We start from the raw sequence: 24,295 nt of genomic DNA on the forward strand, positions 1-24,295 counted from the left end.
GTGTACATTTTAAAAATAAAATTCTAATTGCCATATTTAAAGTGTGCCCAATACTAAATTATTCCTCACTAAATCTACAAAATGATTAACAGCATGTTACTGAATTAACAGAAAAGTTAATGGAAAGAAGCATCAAAATACATTCTTCTAGGAGTAACAACTTGAACAGTTACGTAGTCCTATGACGCCTATACATGTAAATTGAAAAAACAAACATAGAAAGTAAAGGATTTAGGAAAAAAATAAGAAAAATTTAAGGTAGAAACATTATATAAAGAACAATAATAAGGAGAGCATGAGATAGCAACATTTATATAAATATAAACTGGTTAGAAAAATTTAAAATATTTAAAAAAATGAAATGATGAATCTAATGGTGCACTGACTAATAAAAATGGAGATCTATGAACAACTTTTAGCATTTTATAATTAAACACATAGAGTTGGCTATCTCATCCCTTTTTGCCATACATATTACATATCCTATTAATACATTAGTTTATCAGAAAGTACCCACAGATAATAGCATTATTTCCAACTACTCAGGGGTGCAATCTGCTAATTTATGTCACCAGACACTTCAGGTTTAACTTTACATCAGAGTTTAACATGGTAAATCCCACATTTATATCCTTGATAGTCAGAAACAATCATTACTCATTAAATCTTTCTGGAGTAAATATTATTCATTAAATATTTCTAGAAAAGACAGAATTGTTGAAACACAAAAACATGTCAGTATAGACAATGCAAAAAATATTACTAATAATCTTTAAAAACATTTGGCTCTGCCTTTACATAATAACAACTGTGTATAGTTTATTACACTTTTGGGACACACATTAAAACTGCCTTCAACAATGTAGAATCGAAGCATGACTTGCTAAGAAGAGGGAGCATTTTTAGACTTTATAGTGATTATAAATTAGACCAAGAATGTCAAACTCGCAGCCTGCGGGCCGCCTGCGGCCCACAACGAATATTTTTGCGGCCCAGCCAGTATAATGGTTAGTAAGAAACGTTTTAATAAAAATTTCATAACTTAATTTTTACAATATCCTCTTATACATCATTATTAATAATGAACTACAATGTTCTCTAAGGACTGATTACTATAATCGTGTTGCATTCATTTCCCTTATGCACAGGCGCACCATTTGTCTCCACTAATACTAGCAGTGAATATTTTAGCAGCCGATTGCCACGTCATTAGTCTTGTGCTGACTTGTTTGGTGTGCGCAACCGGAAATATTTTGCTTTCAGAGAGCAAGAAAAATAAGTTTATTTGTGTTATGCTTATTAATTTGTGCAGTTATTCAGTGTCTGGTAAGTTAATGTTCAAGAAAAAATATAAATTTTCATTAAAATGTTCTATTATTTTAACGATTACTCATTTATTTCAGCCCTTTGTATTCAGCATGTTTCTATCGAAATAAACCTACATTTCTATGAAAATTGAAGCTTTTGTTTTTTTGTGGCCCACATAAACTTAAACTTTGTATATTAGGCCCACATTAGCCTTTGAGTTTGACATGCTTGGATTAGACAAAAAAACTTTCATCTAGCTTTCCATTTTCTGTCCTGAAGAATATCATCTGACTAGCTGGTAAGACAAAACAATACTCATAATATATTTTTATTTCAAACCTTGCAAAAAAGAAATATAAAAATGCCCAGCAGCAGAGTTAAGGTTCTGCTCCTGAACAACTTACAATTAAACTATGAGCATGTGTGAAAGCAATAGCCTATGGTAGGAAAGACATGGGAGGTGAGAGGGAGGGTAGTGAAGTACAGTGGCACCAAGAGGTAAAAGTACATTTTGCTGCCAGATTCTTATACCAATTAAATACCTATTAGAAAATTATCTTTTGTTCAGAAATGACCTTTCTAAGAACAATGGCACAGAGTTAACTGGCACAGAGTTAACTCAAGGTGGTTTGGTAGTCTGTTCTCCAGTAAGCAAAATCAGTAACAGCATGTATCAGATAAAGACCAGCTTATACCTTTGAAATGTCAAGATTAATTCATCATCAAAAAGAAAAGATAAACAAACTACAACCAAAACCTCACTCAAAAGATCGATTGTAAAAATATACACCAAACAAGAAAAATATATGAGACACCACTCAGTGAAATGTGTTTGATTTTCCTGTTTAACATTATTATTTTTTTGTCATTAAAAAAAATCAGTGCTGGAAAATAGTCTGAGAGGTTCAGGGCATCCCCTTCTATAAAGTTATGGGTCTGAAAATTAGAGGCTTTCACCAATGTCAGTTGTTTCTTTTTTTTCTTTTGTTTTGTTTTTTAAGAAAAAAAGAAAATCATTATAACACATAACCCACATTTTTTGGGGAAAACAATTCAGAAACCCCAAAACTAAACCAAGTGTTTCAAAATATACTATGTCCTCATAAGCAAATTAAACCATAAGTATAGTGTAGATAAAGGAAAAGCAACATGTTTAAATATTAACTATTTTTTAAATCCAAGTTCACAGAAGGTGTTGATTCCTTTTTTTCAAAGAAAAGAATAAGGATGTACAATGACAAGCTTTCTAATGTAAAAGTATTTGATTTGTAGAAATTTAACTGAAGCAATGCTATCAGGAATATATTTATTAAAGAAAATAAGATTCACCTCCAGTTTTACAGCCAACTTACCTCTTTTTGCTTGATGTCAAGTAGTGCATAAAAAGAGAAAAAAATGTATGTTTAACTGATTCCACCATCATCACACAATGGCTTATTCTTTAAATACCTACTCAGACTAAGCAACTATATTATACTTGTTTTCTCTAAGGATCCTGTCAATAGAGGTGGAGCCAGGTCTGCCTGGAAAGCCAGAAATATGTATTTAAGTTGAACTAAGCAACATCTTCCTGAGGAAGTCTGTGCCAGGGACTCGGGAACCTTTGGCCAGAGCAAATGGAACTCCTTTCTACTCTATATTTCCAATTTCATTTCTTATGATCCAAACTGGTTATAAACGGGTTTTCAACTTTTTAGCAAGACATAATCTTAAGTGCAATAAAGAATTGAGAGGTGAGGCTCAGTTTAGAACAGAAAATTGATTCGGTGAACAGCATCAGAACACCAAAAAAGTTCTTCACATGAGCAAAATATATTTCCTTCAACTAAAAAAAATGTACCATTCTCATATCCACTCAAAGTAGGTTAAGTTAAAATGACAGTCCTCTTCTAAATCATTATCCTGCAAAATGAATGCACACATGTTTTCATATAAATCTTTAGTGAAAATACTTGAAATCCTCGAAGTCGGTTTTTTTTATAACGTTTTTATTTAAAAAAAAATCTTACTGACTGTACATCTTTACTGCCAATAAAAGAAACTGATGACTACAAGTTGCAACTATCAGCAAAAAAACTTGCCTTTTAAATAATTATTATAATTATATTCTAAAAATATAATTATAGTCTAATCTAGTCTACCTTTCAAGAACATTCACTGACTCATGCAATGACAGGAGAGGCGTGTTCAAGAAGCAGTCCCTCGGGAGCGGATCTGATTTGTGGGCTGGACACACCGCAGGACATAAGTCACCTAAGCACCATAGCAGAAGAAGAGAATCTTGGGAGTCCAGGATGAGTAAGGCCAAAACAAACGTGGCTTTCACGTGTATGGCTCACCAAAACTTGAAATGTGTGATAGTGAGAGTATATCAATGACTTTCTTTTTGGCTTAAAGGACAACAAAATTAATGATTAGATAAACAGCAGAAAGGAGTGAAGTCAACCATTTTGACTTGTGCTTTTCCTTGCATGCCTTTCAGACATAACAAATACACCGTTCACAGACGACTAAAGAGCGGGGTGCGCGGAGGAAGGGATCGGAAGCTGTGCAACAGGAAAAGGAGAGGGTGGTGGATGCTGCGCTGCAGGGCGCACGGTGCACTGTGACTCTTGTCTGGTTGGTTAGCTGTACACGTCTAATGACTCGGTCACTTGAAGTAGGTGTAAGCGCTAGGGAACTGCGTTGTCACTTCATCGTTTGAAACAAAGGGACAGGTAGCAGCATAGCAAGTGCAGGCTTTCCATGAGCAATAGTCCTGCCTGTCGTTCGCAAGGTGCTCACAGCCAGAAGTCAGCTCCTCCGCCAGGCCCCGCCCAGCGCCCTCAGAGCCAGGGGAGCTGCAGAACCAGGTGCAGCGCAGCGAGGAGAAAGGTGGGTTCCCAAGCTGTTTATTAATGCTCAGAAGAGTCTGCCTGGCAGCCATGTTGAAGGGTACCAGAGAAGCGTTTCTGAATTAAATCAGCGGCCCCCATATCCAGTGTAACAAACTAGGTCTAGGTTTGGACACGGAAGCCCGTCCGTTTTGAGAAGGAAACCAAAGTGTTAGCACAACGCAAGAAGTCAGCGTTAACGCAGAACACTGCTCTTTCCTGCCTGGTACAGCCAGTTCGTGACACATACATATTTTAAACTGTTCAAAAATATGTTAGATTGCAGGAGTTTTCCTTGATGGAAGGTATGCTATATGACGCTAAGATCTTTTAGTATAGTTCTATTTAGAAACATGAGCTCCAATCCGAATCATGGAGAGAAAATTTATATTCATGGAATCAGAGAGTCTCAGAGTTGGGAGAAGGTCCTTCAGTATTTCCTCACTCTAGCTGCCCACACATCCTTATAAATGTAAAGGGGAGCCTCACAGCTCTTAACCTAGAGATTGGCTTCACGGGGTACCTATTGTGGCTTTTTCTTATTATGTTTTTCTTAGTATTCTTTCTAGGTAGAAAAAGTCCCTTTCAAAGCTGCAGTTTGAATATAACAATCCAGGAAAAGCTTATAATCAGAGGGTTTCTTAGAACAGAGGTTGTTATGTAGTTGCATGAGGATACATAGACGAGTGCCAGTGGATTGGATTAAATAGTGTAAGCAGAGCATAGAGGGTGTGGACAGCCATTTCCCCCTGGAATACAATGAGGGGGAGGTCCCTGCTGTCTGCCAGACAGAGTACAGCACTAAAACTCTTATTTGCATGGGGTTGGGGGCCTTTGGGATATGAAGGCAAGGCCATGCCGGTGGCAGAGAGTTGTAGCACCTGGTTCCCTGGCACAAAAGATATGAAAGAAACTAAGGGTTAGGTTCTGTAAGTAACTGATTGCAGTTTGGTAGAAAAGGGCTGTTCTCTGACTTGAGAGTGGGGAGCATACCATAGGTAGAAGGTGGTGGGATAACATGTGCCATTAAAAAAATAAATGGAGCCTCTTTATTATTGTTTTTTAGAGAGAGTGGGGGGAGAGAGAGAGAGAGAAAGAAAGAGAGAGAGAGAGAGAGAGGGAGAGGAAACATATATCAGTTGCCTCCTGTACACACCCTGACCAGGAAATGAACCTGCAACCTGGTTATATGCCCTGATCAGGAACTGAACCCTCCACTTTCTGTGCACTTGACAATGCTCCAACCAACTGAGCCACAGTAGCCAGGGCTGTGCAACTTTTAAATTTATAATTTATAGTTTGTCATTTGGGGGCAGAGTTGCTCTTTTTTGGTGAAGCAGGAGCTATGATTTAGGAACCAACTTTAGAGGTCCCTGTCTCTTTCAGGTTTCCCATCTGCCTGTCAATATTTTTCAGAGATCCAGAAGGTGTCATTCCAGCCAGGTCGGGAAAGGAAGGTAGTTATTGCCTAGACTAGAATGTCCTGGGCCTTCCATATGTCTCAACCCCTCCAGACTTAGCCACCTTCTGGAGGCCTCTATCTTCAGCTAGTTAAAACCTTTGGTAAGTAAGGTCTAGAATTGCACTGCCCAATACAGCAGCTACTAGCCAAATCTGGTATTGAGCACTAGAAATATATGTTAGTTCAAACTGAGATATACTGTAGTGAAAAATACACACTGAATTTTAAAGACTGAGTAAGAACAGAATGTAACGTAGCTTAATAAGTGCCCCCCTCCAAGTGCATGTTATAACGGTAATATTATGGATATAACGTGTTAAATAAAATATATTGTTAAAATTAGGTCCACCTGTTTTTCATTTTTTCTCAAGTAGCTACTAGAGTATTTAAAATTACATATATAACTATCACATTATCTTTCTATCGAATAGCTCTGACCTACAAGGTGAAACATTCTTTTAGCTGTCATTTTATTATTTGGCAAGAAATATTTCTAGTCTACACATGGAAATACTTCAAGCTTTCTTAAAGGGTTCAATGATACCTTCCTTATTTTCCATAACTTCTGGTTAAAAATAAACAAAAGGATAAGCACTGATATGAATAAAAAGCCAAGATATATTAAGTTAAAAAAGAATAGCATGCATAACAATGTTTGTGGTTGTGTCGCTGTTATTAATACATATGTAAAATACACATTTGTGCGTATATATGTATCTATTTATAGAAACTTGCTTGCATGTGTAGGGAATGTTTCTGAACGTATGCACAAGGTTGGCTGGACACAGCTGTGGCATGAGAGCGACTTCTTCTTTGTACACCCTTTTGTACCTTTTGAATTTTGAACCACCATCTATGGAAATATATTACTTAAAAACTATAAAAACATATAAAAAGGAATAAGAGAAAAAAGGGAGGAAAGTGTATATATTTATATGTAACCTTTTACTCAATATTTTATTATTCATACATTTTGCCTCTAAAAATGGATATTTTCTCATAATTGCCTTGATTTGGGGGCATGCAGATATTAAAACAACCAAATAAAGAAACTTCAAAATGATATATGCTGCCTGGACTAAATAATAAGAAAAATGAGTAACTGACTTGAAAAAATTCTAAATGCAATTGCTCTGTAGGTTTTATTATATCACCTATATTAAACCGTATCTGTATGTATAGCATAGAGAATATAGTCAATAATACTGTAATAATTACATAGGGTGCCAAGTGGGTGCTAGACTTATAGGGGGATCACTACATAAGTCATATAAATGTCTAATCAGTGTGATGTACACCTGAAACTAATATAATATTGAATGTCAACTGTAATTGAAAAAATTGGGGGGAAAAAACAAAATTGTAAGAAATATTTTTAAAAATCTGAAATACACTATAATTCTGTACAACAGAACTACATGTATAAATGATAAAGCACAACAAAGCCATACACTGTAGAAAATTTGGACTGATTACCAGTTATTCAAAAACTTGAGGACCTCCTGTGTGTGAAATACAGGGCAAGATCATGGGGATTAAAAGACCAAGGAGGCAGGATTCCCGCTCAAAAGGAGCTTATAGATTCATGGAGGAATCTGATTTAAGATGAACTGTGACTGTGCTGTCTGTCACAGGGCACAGAAGAGGAGCAAATAATTCTGCCTACAGGAGGCAAGGGACCAGAAAAAGTCTTCATAATCTTTATGTGTGTTTTTTAAATCCTCAACCATTTTTCCATTGATTTCCATTGATATTTAGAGAGAGTGGAAGAGAGAGGGTAAGAGAGAGAGAAATATTAATGTGAGAGAAACACATTGATTGGTTGCCTCCTGCAGGAGCCCTGACTAGGGCCCGGACCAGGGAGGAGCCTGCAATCGAGATACGTGCCCTTGACCGGAATCAAACCTGGAACCCTTCAGTCCACAGGCCGACACTCTATCCACTGAGCCAAACCAGCTAGAACTAATCTTTTTTTTTTTTTTAATATATTTTATTGATTTTTTACAGAGAGGAAGGGAAAGGGATAGAGAGTTAGAAACATCGATGAGAGAGAAACATCGATCAGCTGCCTCCTGCACACCTCCCACTGGGGATGTGCCCGCAACCAAGGTACGTGCCCTTGACCGGAATCGAACCTGGGACCTTTCAGTCCGCAGGCTGACGCTCTATCCACCGAGCCAAACCGGTTTCGGCTGGAACTAATCTTTATGCATTTACTTACACAATGGTAAAACTGGTACGTAAGACATACAGCTTAATCCTTTGCAATAGAAAATAAGAAAAAAGAAAATCTTAAAAATTCAATATATTTTTTGTATGAAATTAGTTATCTGGATGAAAATAAAAACATTCAGCAATATTAGAGGATACTTAGTATTTATCTAAACAAAGCAAATGCAGAGCTCTTTGAAAAGATGTTAGATAAATTCCTGTATTTCTCAGTTTTCTGTGAGGAATCTGTCATTACAGAGATGCTCAGAATCTACTGAAGAGACACATCTCTCAGATGACATTCTTACATTCTCAACATGGCACATTCCAATGGAAGATCATCCTATACGAAAAGATTTCCCATGAAATAATGCTTGAAGAAATACTGAAATAAATGAAAGGAAATTTGAGGGTGTTGTCTGTTTCTACTGTAAAATGGATCATGGCTAACCTAGAACAAGTAAGAAAAATACTCTTGCAGCATCCCTGAGTCCCTAAAATTTGGAAATCTGATGCAATTTCTAATTGCATATCACACTGGGGCAAGATAGAAAAATGTATTCCTCCACACGTGGGTGGTAATTTTGTGAATTTATATATTTTAATTAACTTTTGTTTTGGCGGATTTTAAACTCAGGGCAACATGCTCTAGCAGCAGGAAATGCCCAGGGAAGAACTCTGTGGAAGCTACATTAAAAGAAAATACCAACCTAAAAAACTACAGATTTCAACAGAATATTGTTCACTCCTGCCACTTCGAGAATTGAACCCTGTGGAAAAACAAAGTATAATGATATGGGGAACTGGAACACACATAAATGTAAAAGCCTATATAGGATAATACTTTACGGGGGGAAACCCCACTGAGGTGGTCAGTTCAGAAAGTAAGTTCAAAGAGCATGGACTGAGCTCCTTCCACATAAAAACCACTGAAGGATGATAGAGCAAAGGCAGTTAGGTGAGGTTGTGTGTACCTGGGACACGCTGGCTTTCACACATAGTTGGACTTCTCTAACTTCAGATTCATGTAAACATTCACATTCCTCACAGTTTTGATTCTGAGTTTCCACCACCTGTCATCTGCATATTTCATTAATCTCTGTACAGACTTCTTTACCTTCGGTGTTACCCACATCTAATCCATTCCCACCTTGCTGTCAGGGTGATATTACATGACGAAAATCTGGTCTTGCCCAGCCAGTGTGGCTCAGTGGTTGAGGGTTGACCTATGAACCAGGAGGTCACAGTTCGATTCCTGGTCAGGGCACATGCCTGGTTTCCCAGTGTAGGGCATACAGGAGGCAATCCATTAACGATTCTCTCTCATCATTGATGTTTCTATCTCTCTCTTCCTCTCCCTTCCTCTCTGAAATAAAGGTATATTTTTTAAAAATCTGGTCTTATTCTTAACACCATGCCCACAGAATAAAGTCTGCTTTCACTAAACAGGCCTTTGTTTTCAGACCCCTGCCCACCTTTCCAGTCTCATTTCCCATCACTTCCAAGTTCTGCCCCAGTTTCTAGCCCCAAGCTCATGGCCTTTGCACAAGTTGGCCTGCTTTCTTATAAGGCTTTTCTCCTGATCCACACCTGCACCCCTGCTAGTTCTAGTCACCTTTCATGACCAGTGCTCTTCTAGGAGGATACTCCTAAGCACCTAACTCCTCTATTATCCCAAGAACATCCATTAACATCATTACTTATTTACCTATCTAAGTCGCATACCAGATTATGAGTTTCTTGAATAAAAGGGGTAGAGTTTTACTTGAATGTTATTATCTCAAGAGCCAAGAAAATGGCCTGACATATCACAGGTGCTCATACATTTTGTTAAATTTTAACAAGTGAGTGAATGAGCAAATGGATTAATGAAAAAAACAAACATAGCTTTGGCACATGGTTAAGAATATAGGTTTCACAATATAACAAACACATAAATGAATGTCTACTTGTTTGAATGTAGTGAACTGTCAATGCAACTTTCACGAATGAACATGTTCATGTCTACTGTTGACTCTACATCTAAAGATGTGATTATGTACCCAAGGGTAAGACCTTCTATCAGCGGCTTTAAAATCAGTAAAATCTAAAATAGCATAGAAAATTTTTTCAGATTTCAAAACAATACCATTCTTTCATACTGGTGATGTTGTCAGAGAAAGAGAGGGAGGAAAAGAGAGAAGTAGGAAAGGGCAGAGGGAATTGAAACCATACCAGGAAGGAAACATTCAGGAAGAAAAGCTCCTGTGTGGGAGACACAGTGTGAGAGTGAATTGCTTGGGCTATTACTTCACAAAGAGAGCCCAAACTTGCTTTTGCAAGTCTGAGATTCCTTGTTTATCCTGTACAAACAATGTAGTTAGGTCTTTACTACATAAGTAATATCACTTGCCTATGAATTACAGAGATACCTTGTACATATTCTGGTAGACTACTTTTAATTATTGATTAAATGTGTGATTATTATTATGTAGGCCTAGGTGGTTAAGGCATTGAGATAAAATGTTGGCTACAGCATTTTATAGCCAATGATTTTATGAAGATATACTATCCACTGCCTGATTGCAAACTTATTGGTGACAATAGGGCCCCCTTTTTTTTTAATCCTCACCCAAGGGTATTTTTTCCATTGCTTTTTAGAGAAAGTGGAAGGGAGAGAGGAAGGGGGAGGGGGGAGAGAGAGAGAGAGAGAGAGAGAGAGAGAAATATCAATGTGACAGGGACACATTGACTGGTTGCCTCCTGAATGGTCCCTGCAACTTAGATATGTGCCCTTAACTGGGAATCAAACCCGAGACCATTTGGTGGAGCCAACCCTCTCACCACTGAGCCATGGCAGCCAGGGCGGGTCCCTCTTGATTCCAGTGCATCAAAGCTGTTTGGTAGGTGTGGGAGGACCTGGAGTTTGTACATCAGGATAAGGATAAAGTCAAGAATAAAATAGCCAACAAGCCTTGCGCAGAAACAGAATTTCAGAGGCCGAGGCAGCAGAGACTGAGCCAAAGCTAAAGGCAAGGGCTAGAATTTTCCTCTAAAAGGTTGTAAATCAATTAGTACAAAGTACTAATCAATTAGTATAAAACATTCTACTAATTTTTAAGATCAATGCCCCATCCTAGAGTTGATTCTCCAGAAATTAAGAAATTGTGCCTTGAAGAAGATGGGGCTTGCTGCTGACCATCTTCATGGTAAATATATATGGTAGATTACATATGGTAAATAATGTTTTACATTCTGTGCTTTAAAATAGTTTTAAATATATTGTTATTGATTTCAGAAAGGAAGGGAGAGGGAGAGAGAGAAACAACAATGATGAGAGAGAATCATTGATCAGCTGCCTCCTGCACGCCCCATATTGGGGATCAAGCCCACAACCCAAGCATCTGTCCTGCCTGGGAATTGAGCCATGACTTCCTGGTTCATAGGTCAATGCTCAACTACTGAGCCATGCTAGCTAGGCTGTGCCTTAAAATTTTAAATGTGATTTATAGCTCTATCAATTCTTTAACCAAAGGAGCCAAACTAAATTAATTTCATTTTATTGACTTAATTATTTCAATGATCTTCAATAGAAAAACAACTCACATATATGCTTATTAGACTAATTTAAATTACCTGGAAAGATATATTTAAAATATATTTTAGAAGATGAGGTTTACCAAAAACCATTCTGATAAATTAACAGTGAATTGTCCTTTAAAAATGTTGACTATATATTGTTACTAGCCATTAACTTTTATAATAATCAATAACATGAATTTACAAATAAAAAATACTCATAAAATTGATTACTTCCCATGGGTTTAAGATATTTCTTGCATAGAACCTAGGATTGGTTATATATGGCATATTTTTCTTTTCTCAGCCTAATTAAAATATTTTATATAGCAAAAACATCATAAATAATGTTTACTACATCTTACCCAATATAGTTCAGTGTAGGAAAAATAACATATAGTCAATAATGCAAATATTTTTAGAAGATACAATTTAGTATAGACAGTTATTCAGTTTCTACAGTAATTCATTTAACTGGAACCTTTTATAAAATGCTGCTGGATTGATCTAAGAATTTATTAGGGACTAATATGGTTGATTTCATGATATACAATTGAAAATTCCTTGGGATATATTAACAACTTTACTTACTCCCCTCTTTTATTATTAACTTCAAATAAATTGTTAAAAATAAAGTTTATCAAACATGATGATAATATATTTGTCATGAAAGTGCTTCTCTGGCCTAGCGGTGATCCTGAATTTCACATTATTTGTATCTTTAATCTTGCATATAGCAATAATTTCTAAGTCCAATGTCATTTTTCTGGTTATTCTAAACTAAACAGTTTAAGACAACATAATGGTACTCTCATTCATGTATGTTAACTAGCCTTAGAGTTGCAAGATGTGTAAAGTGTGTGTAAAGGAGTGGAAAGAATCAGAATGTGTGAAAATGAGAAAAATGTTTTGTGGGGCTTTTAGTACATTGATATACCCTTTTTAACAGCAATATCAAAATGGAGCAAACACATAAAGAAGTTCATACTTTTAACCCAGTGATCTCACTCAAGAAAAAATTGAATCGATGAGGAGTGGGATACATGAGGATATTCTCAGTGGTATTCTACAATATGATAAATAATGAAAAACTATCTTCAGCGGTTAACAAGAGAGGAAGTAGTGATTAATGTGAAAACATCTACAATAAAATGTATAGTACAACCTTTAAAAATAAAAATAAGACTAGGCAGCATGGAAAAGCTTATGATGTAATGTTAATGGTTTCCACAATGTAATGACAATAACATAAAACATATATTCATGAATACAATGATCAAATAGTCATATACAAAATGAAAATAGTTATTGTTCATCTTTATTATTAATTCTTAATCATACGGATATGACACCTTTAAAATTAAAATACTAGGCTCACTCATTAATTATATAATTTCTTTTCTAAGTTCTAGTAGACAGTGCTACTAAATCTATGTGGAACACTAAAAAGACTTGTAGGGTTTTATTCAAGTTAGGTGTCCTAATGGACCTTTACCATGTTGGTAATTCACAGGTACTTCAAGGTACCTCCCACGTACATTTTGACTTTCAGGCTCTTCCAACTCATTGTCACTACCGATTTCCTCAAACATTCTTAGAATGTTGAAAATGTGCTGTAAATTTCCACACATCTTTTCATCCCAATCAGTAGGCTGCTTCATGAATCAGATAAGGAAAGTATTAGAGATCCAAAGGCTGAGGTTTCCAAAAAGCAATTAAGGTAAAATTGAAGTAAATTAAGTAGGAGTAAATTAATTAAATTAAGAAGTAAATTGAAGAAAGAAAGAAAGAGAAAAAAAGCTGTGGCAAAGGTGGGAAACTTAAAGGCTACAGGAGGGACCAGAAGATAACAGAACGAGTGCAGCGGGCTGGGTACTGTGATAGGGAGTGAAGGGGTGGTGGCCACTGCGAAGCTTGCCCTGTTTAAAAGCAGCAACCAGTCCACAGTCCTAACAGGTTGCTGGCATGCATGAAGCAGACCCAAGACTGCCAGATATTCAGAATCGTTCAAGGGAGACCAGAAATGTAGATGCCCATGTGAAACCTCTGTGTTTCTAACTGTTGACGACTAACTTAACTAGTTTTAATTTTCCATTCCCGGTATGGCCAAATAATGGATGCCCTGGGCTTGTTTTGTTCCATGGGCTTCCTTGTGTGCACCCTCTGTTATCTTTATTTGCCAGAAGTCACGTTTTCAATCGAGGCCCTTCATAGGCCACAGAAAAAGAAAAATGCAAAATGGTGAACTTGTAGTAACTGTAGTAACTTGTGAGCACATGGGCTTGCAAACTGCAAGAACATCACAGTAAGACTTGAATGTTCCCGAGGAGCAAAACCTCGGAGGATTTTACTTTTATTTGTCTACTAGAGGCCCGGTGCACAAAATTCATGCATGGGGCGGGGGGTGTCCCTCAGCTCAGTCTGCACCCTCTCCAATCTAGGACCCCTCAAGGGATGTCCGACTGCCCATTTAGGCCCGATCCCACCAGGATTGGGCCTAAATGGGCAGTCGGACAGCCCTCTCACAATCCAGGACTGCTGGCTCCCAACTGCTCATCTGCCTGCCTTCCTGATTGCCCCTAACCGCTTCTGCCTGCCAGCCTGATCACCCCTAACCACTCCCCTGCCAGCCTGATTGATGCCTAACTGCTCCCCTGCCAGCCTGATTGCCTCTAATTGCCCTCCCCTGCCGGCCTGGTCACCCCTAACTGCCCTCCCTTGCAGGCCTGGTCCCTCCCAACTGCCCTCACCTGCTGGCCTGATTGCCCACAACTGCCTCCCCCTGCTGGCCTGATCCCTCCCAACTGCCCTCCCCTGCTGGCCATCTTGTGGTGGCCATCTTGTGTCCACATGGGGGCAGCCATCTTTGACCACACGGGGCAGCCATCTTGTGTGTTGGAGGGATGGTCAAATTGCATATCACTCTTTTATTAGATAGGATAATGAATGAGGAAACATTCTGAGTCACTACAAAAAGGAAATTAGCCCCAAAGGCTTTTTGTTAAAAATGATCAGAACGAAATGACAAATTTTGACAAAGTTGGAATTGCTATGAGCTGCCAGATGGCAAATAGGATACAGGTGTGTGTTCTGCATTGCACCTGCCTGTGGCAAGTTTCCGGTTACCTATCCTATTCCTTCCAACTCTCATTTTCCATCCTCGGCGGTTAAATGGAAGTCCCTGGAGACTCCGAAGGACTGGTGGTCTGGCTGAGGAAAGGAGGACACAGGAGGCTAAGTGTAAAGGTGTTTTTAGTTGAGAGGTAGGAATTTCCCCGTCATCAAAGTGAGGCTCTGCGGATGGGTGGGCGGGAGTGGGTGGAAGGATTGGGAGAGCTGTCTATTCAACTCATCATTTGCGTCACATGCACCCAAGGAAAAAATGTTTACCTGGTGGAGCCACCGTTAACCTTTTTTCCTTGCTGAGCCGGTGCCCTTGGATGAATTCACTCATGGAAGGGGGGCCCTTCAGAAGAAATGATTCTGTGGAGGTGGGGTCAGGGGGAACTCTTAATAAATTCTGTAGGTAGGAAGCCCCTGAAGTCCTGGGACGGCTCTGATCACAAAGGGAAGGTGAAAATTGTCTTGCAGGAGATCCAAGAAAATACATATAGGAAACAAAAAAGTTTTACTTTAATTACCTTTCAAAGCCTCACCAATGACAACATTACTTATATTGGCATTTAATTTTTTAACATGTAAATCAAGATTTTTTGCTAATTGCTTAGTTTCCACACCAGAATACTATCCCATTTAGAAACTGTATTGGAAACTGAGAGATTTATTATAGTTAGTTTGAACCACAAATAAGAAAATATGTATTTTATTTGATTTCTTACTGAAAGCTCCTAAAATAAAAATCTTACTATTAACTGAAAATAGAGGGTAAGTAATTCAACATCCAGGACTCTGGGAAAAAGGTCAGAAAAGCCACTGACAACCTTACAAGTGATTTCTTGGAGCAATATTCACATACCAAATGAAAATGCACAAAAACCTGCTTTAAAGAAAAAGACTATACACATTCCATCCCACTCTACCTAAATACAGACATCTCCTTTAGTCGGCCATCAGTTTTGGTAACACAAACAAAAGTTCCCTCAGAGAACATATCCATATCCTTGCTCCATTAAAGAGAAGCTGCTAAAAGCACCATTACCAGAGGTACAATGATTTTTAAATTGACCATCCATGTAAAACATAGCATCCTTCTTAATATCCATCTTTTATCTACCAATTTTCAGGCTGGAGGTAAGGAGAGGTATATTTATGCGTATAAGGAACAGCAAAAATGTTGACAGACACAGAAGTTATTTTATGGTTAATTAAGAGGTGGGGTGTGAGGGACAGAAATGAGTAAATAAACATAATTATCAAACAGTTTTGATTTTTAAAAAAACCAACATTAGCAAGGCCCATTTATACACCCACTCCCAGTTTTTCTCTTCCTTCCCTTCCTCCATCCTCCACAATAAGAACACATCCATTTTTGCAGTTAATGAACATCTGGCCACTGCACCACACTATGAAGATTGCTGCATGCATACCTTTTCCTCTGAGTGCCACTGCTGCCCCGAATGTTGGGTGTCTGTGGGCCCTGACTATGCAGGAGGTAAGTGTCTATGGTGGGCACGGTGCCTGAGGCCTCCCCACTTACTTTAGGGCTGCCGATCTTGCTCTTTCCAAATTTGCCTTTGCTGCGTCTCGACTGCTCATGGTCAAATTCTAAGTCCTCCAGCCGCTGGGTCAGGGCGAGTTTTTGCTGGATAGCCATTCGTAACAAAGTATTTAGAGTCTTCTTCTCGTCCTCTGCGGCTGCTAACTGTCTCTGCATCTCATCCAACTGTGTGACGTACTCATCACATCTGGAACCAAAACAGAAACGTGGTCAGGAGAAAAACCTGGGCGAAACTGAAGTCGGATTTCAATGGAAAAGGAATGGATTTTACTGGAATACGCTGGTCTTCCTAGAGCAGAATTGAGGTAACCTACTCTAGCAGAAAATTAGAAACAGTAGAGCAGGTTCCATAATTAATGGTTCATCTATACCATGGACTACATATGGGGACATTCTTTTAAAAATATTTTTTTATTGATTTCAGAGAGGAAGGGAGAGAGAGAGAAATAGAAACATCAATGATGAGAAAGAATCATTGATCAGTTGCCTCCTGCACTCCCCCTACTGGGGATTGAGCTCACAACTGGGGCATCGAACCATGACTTCCTGGTTCATAGGTCATCACTCAGCCAAGAAGCCACACTGGCTGGGCTGGGGACATTCTTAATAGGTGACATCTTAAACTCCTTATTGGGGGGCTGCTGCATGATGGCACAGGATTAAGCAGGAAAGTCTCAGGCAGCGTGCATAGCATCTTAGGTGAGTTACAGGTGCCTTTTTCTATTGTGTGATGTGTTCTTCGGAGGATTGTGACAAGTTTGTTATAGGCTATGCCTGCAGCATGCAAAAGAATAATAATGTTTGCAAAGAAAACATTTCCTTCTTTATCTATATTTATAGGTTCTATTTTAATTGAGTATAGATTGCAGCTGCCACTGCTTTCAATATCTCAGACTTGTTTGAATTAGAAACCTGAGTTTTTTCAATGATTTTTCAACCAGATGATTAATCAATAAGTGTCAAAGAAAGCCAAGATGAGCCTAGGATTTGTGCTGCAGCAGGAAGATATGCTCACTGGTCTTTTATCCCCATCAAAGGTAAAACCTGAACACACAAACAGTTGAGAGAAAGAATCCTATATAATAAAAGTGTAATATGCTAAGTGTCCTACCCATTAGTCGATTGTTCAGACCACCACTCAACTAGTCGCTATGATGTGCATTGACCACCAGGGGGCAGATGCTCCGACCAGTAGGTTAGCTTGCTGCTGGGGTCCGGCCAATTGGGACTGGGCGAGAGGGCCAGACATGCTCTGGAGCCCTCCCGTGGCCCCTCCCCATTGGCCGGCCCCCATGGCCCCAATCGGGACTGGACGAGATGGCTTTGATCGCCGGCCAGGCCGAGGGACCCCACCCATGCACAGATTCATGCACCAGGCCTCTAGTTATTCACATAATTAGAGTTTTTTCTGAGTTTATTTACCCACTAAGATAATAATAATAACAAGTACTTTTTATGTACCAATAGATAATTAATGACTTTGTGGAGTAGTCCAAAATGTATTGTATACACTTTGCAATCAGCACAAACCTTATGGCATTTTAAGGAAAAAAACAGGCTCTATAGTGAAAGAACTTGAGATCTGGGTGGGTCCCCATTTTCTTTAACCTTGAATGTCAAGAAACATGTAGGGATATCATAAGAAAATCTAGGGCTTAGTAAAATACAATGTGAATTTCAGGATCCTGGATTTATTTTAATTGGTCAGATAACAATATTTTTTAAAATACTATGGAGTAAATAAGGCAATTACTATCCCAAAAATAAGACAAATTCCTGTGAAAATGCACTATTTGGGGGAAATAATTCTTATATAAACCAGATTCAGACTTTCAATGTCCCTTTAAAAAGGTTTGATTTCTTTTTCAAAGAGGAAATTTGTGTTCTTGATTCTACACATCATCTTGACTGGTTTCTTTCATCAGTCAGGGGTATGTGCACCATCCGAATTCTCTATCCTGCCTCCCCTCACAGTGGCCAGAGGTGCATTTATTCTCCCCAAACTCTTATGCTTCAGTCCCCACCCCCCCCCACCCCCCACCCCCGCCAGGTTCCATCGGGCACTCAGCCTCCTCACGCCATCTCCGAGAGTCAGTCACAAGGTATGAGCTTGAGCCTTTCTCTCCTGACACCCAAAGAAAGCTGGGCAGATCCCCAGGCTCCTACACAAGCTAGGATTTTGTTTTACACTGATATCAGCTACAGGTAAATTATTTAATGAATCTGCAAATAAAGGCATAGTGATGCTTTGTGAACTTTGTATCAAGTTTGCATCATATTAAGATATATAACTGTTTTTATTTTGGCAATAGATTGTGACAGCAAAAAAGGTCACATATTGAGAATCTCAGGATTTCAAATGCCTTGAATCAACAGATTCTTAATAATCACTTCAAGTTTAAAAACAAAACACAGTGGCACCACATAATGAAACTGGTGGGAGGGAGGTAGTAAAATTTGGTGATATAATTACACTTTAGAAGTTATATTTTCATCAGTGTATTTAAGTCTAAGTAATTAGCTGGTATGATGAATATTAATCTTCATTATAATGGTATCTTTCTCATACAATATTTATTAACGATTAGCACTTTGGTGATAGTGAATTTGAGTGGTGATAATATTTAGCTACTTTAGCAAGTAGGACTTTTCCCCTTGTTGGAGACTTCTTTTGTGTGTTCTAATTCTTTTGGGTACATAAGTTCTATTGTAAATATAGAAAAAATGTCTCTTGCATTAACTTAAAAATACTTGTGTGTAAAGGAATTGCTTGATCCAGTGTGTCCAGTAGAGGGCTCTGGAAAACAGCACGAGACCTCGTACCTCCGGTTTGTCAGGGTGGAATCGCTTCTTTTTTCACAACTTATACACTCAGGATGCAGGAAGCTACCCATGTGAATGTCAAAGTCTTTCCCCCATGTGCCACACCTAATCTTGGAAGAAAAAACGATTACCTTGTTGCAAACATTGCTCTCAGGGATGAGAAAGTTGCTGCATCTTCTTTCAGAGCCTTCAGTTCATTTCTAAGTTTTGTCATCGTTTCAGTCACCATCGCTTTCTCATTTTCATATTTGTTCTTGAGATTAGCTAGTGCCACCTCAGCTGTCTAAAGTGGAAAAATCACAATGCTTACAACTTTCATATCAGGAAAATCTATCACACAGATTTCTTCATGCTGGGAATATTACTTTCTTTCATAAACGGAGGTGAAATGGACTTGGTTATATTTTATATAAACATAGGTGTGTATTTTGGACTTAAGGCAGTTTTCCTTTAATGTCAAAACGTGTTGTGAATCCATGTGGTGAGATTTCCTACAAGCCAGCCATGAGCCTGAATCAGTATTAAGAGCTAAGGCAATGATAGTTCAGTAAATATTTAATGCAGATTGTTGAGAGTGTAGGATTTTTAGACATGAAGAAGCCAAAATGAAACTTTACACAAGAATTTTATCAAGGAAAGTTAGGGGAAAAGCACTGAAATGCAACAGAACTCAAATATTCTTGTGTCACCTAAGTTCTGTGGGCCAGAAACAAACAGAATAAAAGATGTAGGCCAAGCATGTCAAACTCGCGGCCCACAGCCCCACCACGAATATTTTTGTGGCCCAGCCAATATAACAGTATGTAAGAAACGTTTTAATAAAAATTTCGGCCGAAACCGGTTTGGCTCAGTGGATAGAGCATCGGCCTGCGGACTGAAGGGTCCCGGGTTCGATTCCGGTCAAGGGCATATACCTTGGTTGCGGGCACATCCCCAGTAGGGGGTGTGCAGGAGGCAGCTGATCGATGTTCCTCTCTCAACGATGTTTCTAACTCTCTATCCCTCTCCCTTCCTCTCTGTAAAAAATCAATAAAATATATTTAAAAAAAATAAAAATAAATAAAAATTTTGTAACTTAATTTTTACAATATGCTGTTACACATAATCCTATGTAATAAGAGAGGAATATGCTAATTATCCATTACGCCATGAGGCATAACGGCCGACTGACAGTGCAACAACTGGACCACAGATCTGCAGGAGGGTGGAGCAGCAAACTACAAGCAGGCGGCAGAGAGCTGAGGGAGGTGGAGAGTTACAGGAGGGGGCAGGGCAGCAAGCTGTGAGGGGGGCAGAGGGGAGCTACAGGAGGGTGGCAGAGAGCTACTGGTGCATGGAGTTGTGCACAGAGTTATTAGTTGTTAATAAAGAACTACAACGTTCGCTGACTGGTTACTATAATTGTGTTGCATTCACTTCCCTTACACGCCTTAAGCGTAGGTGCACCATTTCTCTCCACTCATACTAGCAGCAAATATTTTAGCAGCCAATTGCTACGACATCATTAGTCTTGTACTGACTTGTTTGGTGTGCGCAACAGGAAATATTTTGCTTTTGGAGAACAAGAAAAGTAGGTTTACCTGAGTTATGCTTATTAATTTGTGCAGTTATTCAGTGTCTGGTAAGTTAATGTTCAAGAAAAATACTAATTTTTATTAAAATGTTCTATTATTTTATGCTAACGATTACTCATTTATTTCAGCCCTTTGTATTCAGCACGTCTCTATCGAAATATACATTTCTATGAAAATTGAAGCTTTTGTTTTTTTGCGGCTCACATAAACTTAAACCTTATTTATTTGGCCCGTGTTAGCCTTTGAGTTTGATGTGCTTGATGTAGGCCATTGCAATTTGTGATGAGTACATGATAAACTGTCAATCCATATTTTCTGTTTAAGGAAAAAAATTAACAAAGAACCAATGATTTCTGATGCCTTTGCATACAACTTCTTCAAAACAGTGAACTAATAGTCAAATTTAATAATCAGGTTTTAATAATCAGACAATAATAAAAATAATCAAATTTGAATAGACAAATTTAATTCTTCACAATGCTCATAAAAGCAAAAAATTCCAAAATGGTAAATGAATTGAAATATTTACTTGAATTTGGGCATGTCTGAAGTTCTAAGAATAAGTAGTGTTTCAAATTGAGAACTAGCCTGACCCATGGCAGGAAGTAAAATTTAAAAACGTTGAGTGAACCTATTAATGAAATGAATGTATATTTAGGGACTGTCTGTTAGGTGCATAGCACATGGTATGCATATTGAAGCCAAACTGGAAACACACCATTTTTACAAACTGCCAACTACAGCTTTCAGGCTGTGTAAAAATATTCAATACTAATGAAAAAGCCCCTTACTAATGAAAAAAAAAATCCATTATTAATATGATTTCCCAGGAAGACTACCCTTGTTTTTAACATTTCTTTTTGTGCTTGAAATGGACAACTTCAGTTTTCTTAAGCAAAGCACAATTTCTATGGAGGCAAATGGATTCTTTTTAAATTAAAACAGTGTTGGGATGGGGTAGTTTGTTCATGTTTTGATTATAAAGTAGTTCCTTATCAGTTTTGATTGAATTTAAATTCAAATTGAAATGAGAAATCATTCATAAAATAGTTCAATATGTCCTGTAGTGCTATAGCGTAGTGGAATCTTCAGAAATATTATAAATTCAGAAAATTGTCTGGAATGCAGAAATTGACCTGGGGAAATGGCCGTTTCAAGTTTTTAAAAAGCAATTATACACATATTCATTTAGAACAGATAGTTAAGTTTAAGTTGTGCAAATGTAGATGTAACAAATTTGTAAGCATATGGAGCCACATGGTCAGTTATCTAAGGAGAGTTGAGTGGCGAGGGTGAATGGGGGGAACAACAGAAAAACAAGATCTGAAATAGAAGTACAAAGTTATTTATTATTTGTGAGAAATGTCCCCAAAGGATTCAGCATTGTAGATTTATTTGTCCACAGACTGTACAATACTTTTTCAGAATTAAGTAATTCTAAGTGTCTATGTATAACCCATTAGTACATTTGTTGGGATCAGCAGCATTTGCTATATTCTTCAAACACTCCCAAAGTTTACTTTCTAAATAAAATCTTGTTTCTAGCCACCGAGACCTTCAAAATCATTCTTTAAATATACCTTTCTATTCTGTGCCTCTACCGCCTACTGTTCTTTCTGTCTGGAATTATTTCCTCCTCTTCTAGAAAACAACTCCACACCCTTTAAGAACAGACACAAGAATAATTCCTTCTATGAAGTTTTCTCTAACTCTTCTAAAAGACATTAGTTACTTCCTCTGCAATGCTCCCGTAACTCAATTACAGCATGGATAACATCAAACTGTAATTATCTGTTTCTATTCTGACTTCCCCACTGGTCTTTGAGTCCTCCTCTGGGCAGGCAGGGACCCTGGGTGAGTCTTTGAATCTTTAGCATCGAGCACAGTTTAGTACACAGAGGGTACTTCATAAACATTTGCTTGTTCATCAGAAGACACTGTGCTTACAAAAAAATAAAAATAAAAAAATCCTAAAGCATATTAAAAGATTCATAGAGAATGCAGAAAACTATTTTAAAATAGAAAATTCCTTTTCCTATATCACAGAATTCTCACCTTAGCCTTAATAATTTACATTCCACATGCAGAAATATAATGAATGTCCTCTGTAGACACTTGAAGCTACTGACAGCATCACAGAAATAGGCCCAGCATCACTAAAATGTAAACTAAATGCATGGCTAGAAATGTGTTCTCATTTAATTTACTGAGTCCATAAAGGCTATGATGTTAACATAATGCAAATGGTACCTCAGCCAGAAATGCTTTGTTCTGCTCTGAATTCCTATGGCACTGTTTAAACCATTCTTAAGTGCTTGATATGTACTATCTTGTAGACAGTTACAGGCATTGTTGAACTCCTTCCTACTAGATTACTAGTCACTTATTTTTTCATCCTTACTGCCTGCCTGCCATGAAATATGTAATCAATGAGTGCTTGCTCACAAATTAGTCTCTCTTGGCTGATCAACCATCCTTATTATCTAACCTCTCTGTCAGTTATGTGTCTTGACTTTCTTATAGATCTAGGTCTCTAGGTTATTAATATTCAACCTTCAGGAAGAAATCAGAGAAGTTATCTGAATGGTTTTATCATGAATACCCAGGATATAATGTCCTTAAAAAAGGTTGTCTTATCTGATATGGTACTGATTATTTATGACCACTCTAAATTACTGGGTCTTTGGATTGTAGCAGGATTTATGGTAACAAATTCCTTAATTCTGATCTCAAATTGGAGTCAGATCTCTCACAAATTCTCCATTCACCCTAATCTTTTCTATTTCTCTGAACTGATGGAACAAAAGAAGGACCTATTTTGCCCTTAGATTTATATAAAACATGTTCATAGTATGGACAATATTATTGTTTTTGGTATAGACCTCCAAATTATATGAATGGATTTATGGGAACTGAAGATGAAAATGCTAGAGAGCTACATTGTAGATGACAAAATAATAGTGTGGTTTCCCCCAGACAAAGGTAAAAGAAAGAACTCTGAATCTGAAATTAACCTCTAACACTAGCCCTGCTTACATTTGTAAGAAGGTATCTGATGCTTTGTTGCTTCTCTTCAACACCCTTTTAGTACCCTCCTCAAATCTATCTTTCAAGGCTCATTTTCCAGAGAAACTAAAGAAAAGTTAAAAATATTTTCCTGTCTATATTTCATACCATAGCCACACAGGTAAAGCTCAAGGCGGGAAACAAATCCAGTCATCAAGGAGATCTTGGAATTAGGCAGGTAGGGCCTTGTTGTAGCATCCTTACTTATTCCAGAGGACAAGATCTGTGGTTAGGAAAAATTCTCTACTGCTTAAGCTCTGACCCAAGAGAGTTAACATCCCAACTGAAACTAAACTTCAGATATGTGGTCACTGGCAGAGCTAGAGGACATTTTACCTCAATCTCTACCTCTGTTTCTCTACCTCTCTCTCTCGAGGTAACTCCCCTCTGTTTGTTCCGGCTGCCTGCCAGGGTGTCTTTCTTGCTGTATCTCCCTGGTGTAAGTTGGCACGCCAGCCTATTCTGCCACCCCTCCACCTCGTGTTTTCATACTCAATGACTGCTAGACTCCAGCTAAGTACTGCCTGAACTGCCTTTCTATGTCTGCATGGATCTTCTCCTTTGTTCCTGCTTTAATTTCTTCACTTCTACCTCCACCTAATGGAGCATAGCGACTCTCCTATTTCTTCCATTCACTGAACTAAAAATAACTATTACATTCTGACCTGGTACTAGAACTTAGTTTTTATTTCCTCACTGACCAGGAATCTGAACTCTCATCCTGATGATAGTGGACACTCAA

General features: G+C 38.1%; 1 protein-coding gene across 5 annotated transcripts in view; it reads right to left on the reverse strand.

Annotated features, from left to right (window-relative positions):
- The window catches only part of BICD1 (BICD cargo adaptor 1), a 210,101-nt gene that overhangs the window by 15,252 nt on the left and 170,554 nt on the right, over positions 1–24,295 (reverse strand). For 3 of the 5 annotated variants that reach the window (XM_080661295.1, XM_080661296.1, XM_080661294.1), the window contains exons 6-7: positions 19,045–19,196; positions 16,070–16,277 (exon numbers count right to left, since the gene is read on the reverse strand). In XM_080661295.1, coding sequence (XP_080517421.1) covers positions 16,070–16,277; positions 19,045–19,196 — 360 coding nt within the window. Of the gene's footprint in view, positions 1–14,802; positions 14,997–15,959; positions 16,278–19,044; positions 19,197–24,295 lie in introns of all 5 variants that reach the window. The other 2 variants (XR_013960186.1, XM_080661299.1) reach the window with 2 other exon arrangements.

This window comes from Plecotus auritus, assembly GCF_963455305.1.
Source record: "Plecotus auritus genome assembly, chromosome: 3".
Lineage (NCBI taxonomy): Eukaryota > Metazoa > Chordata > Mammalia > Chiroptera > Vespertilionidae > Plecotus > Plecotus auritus.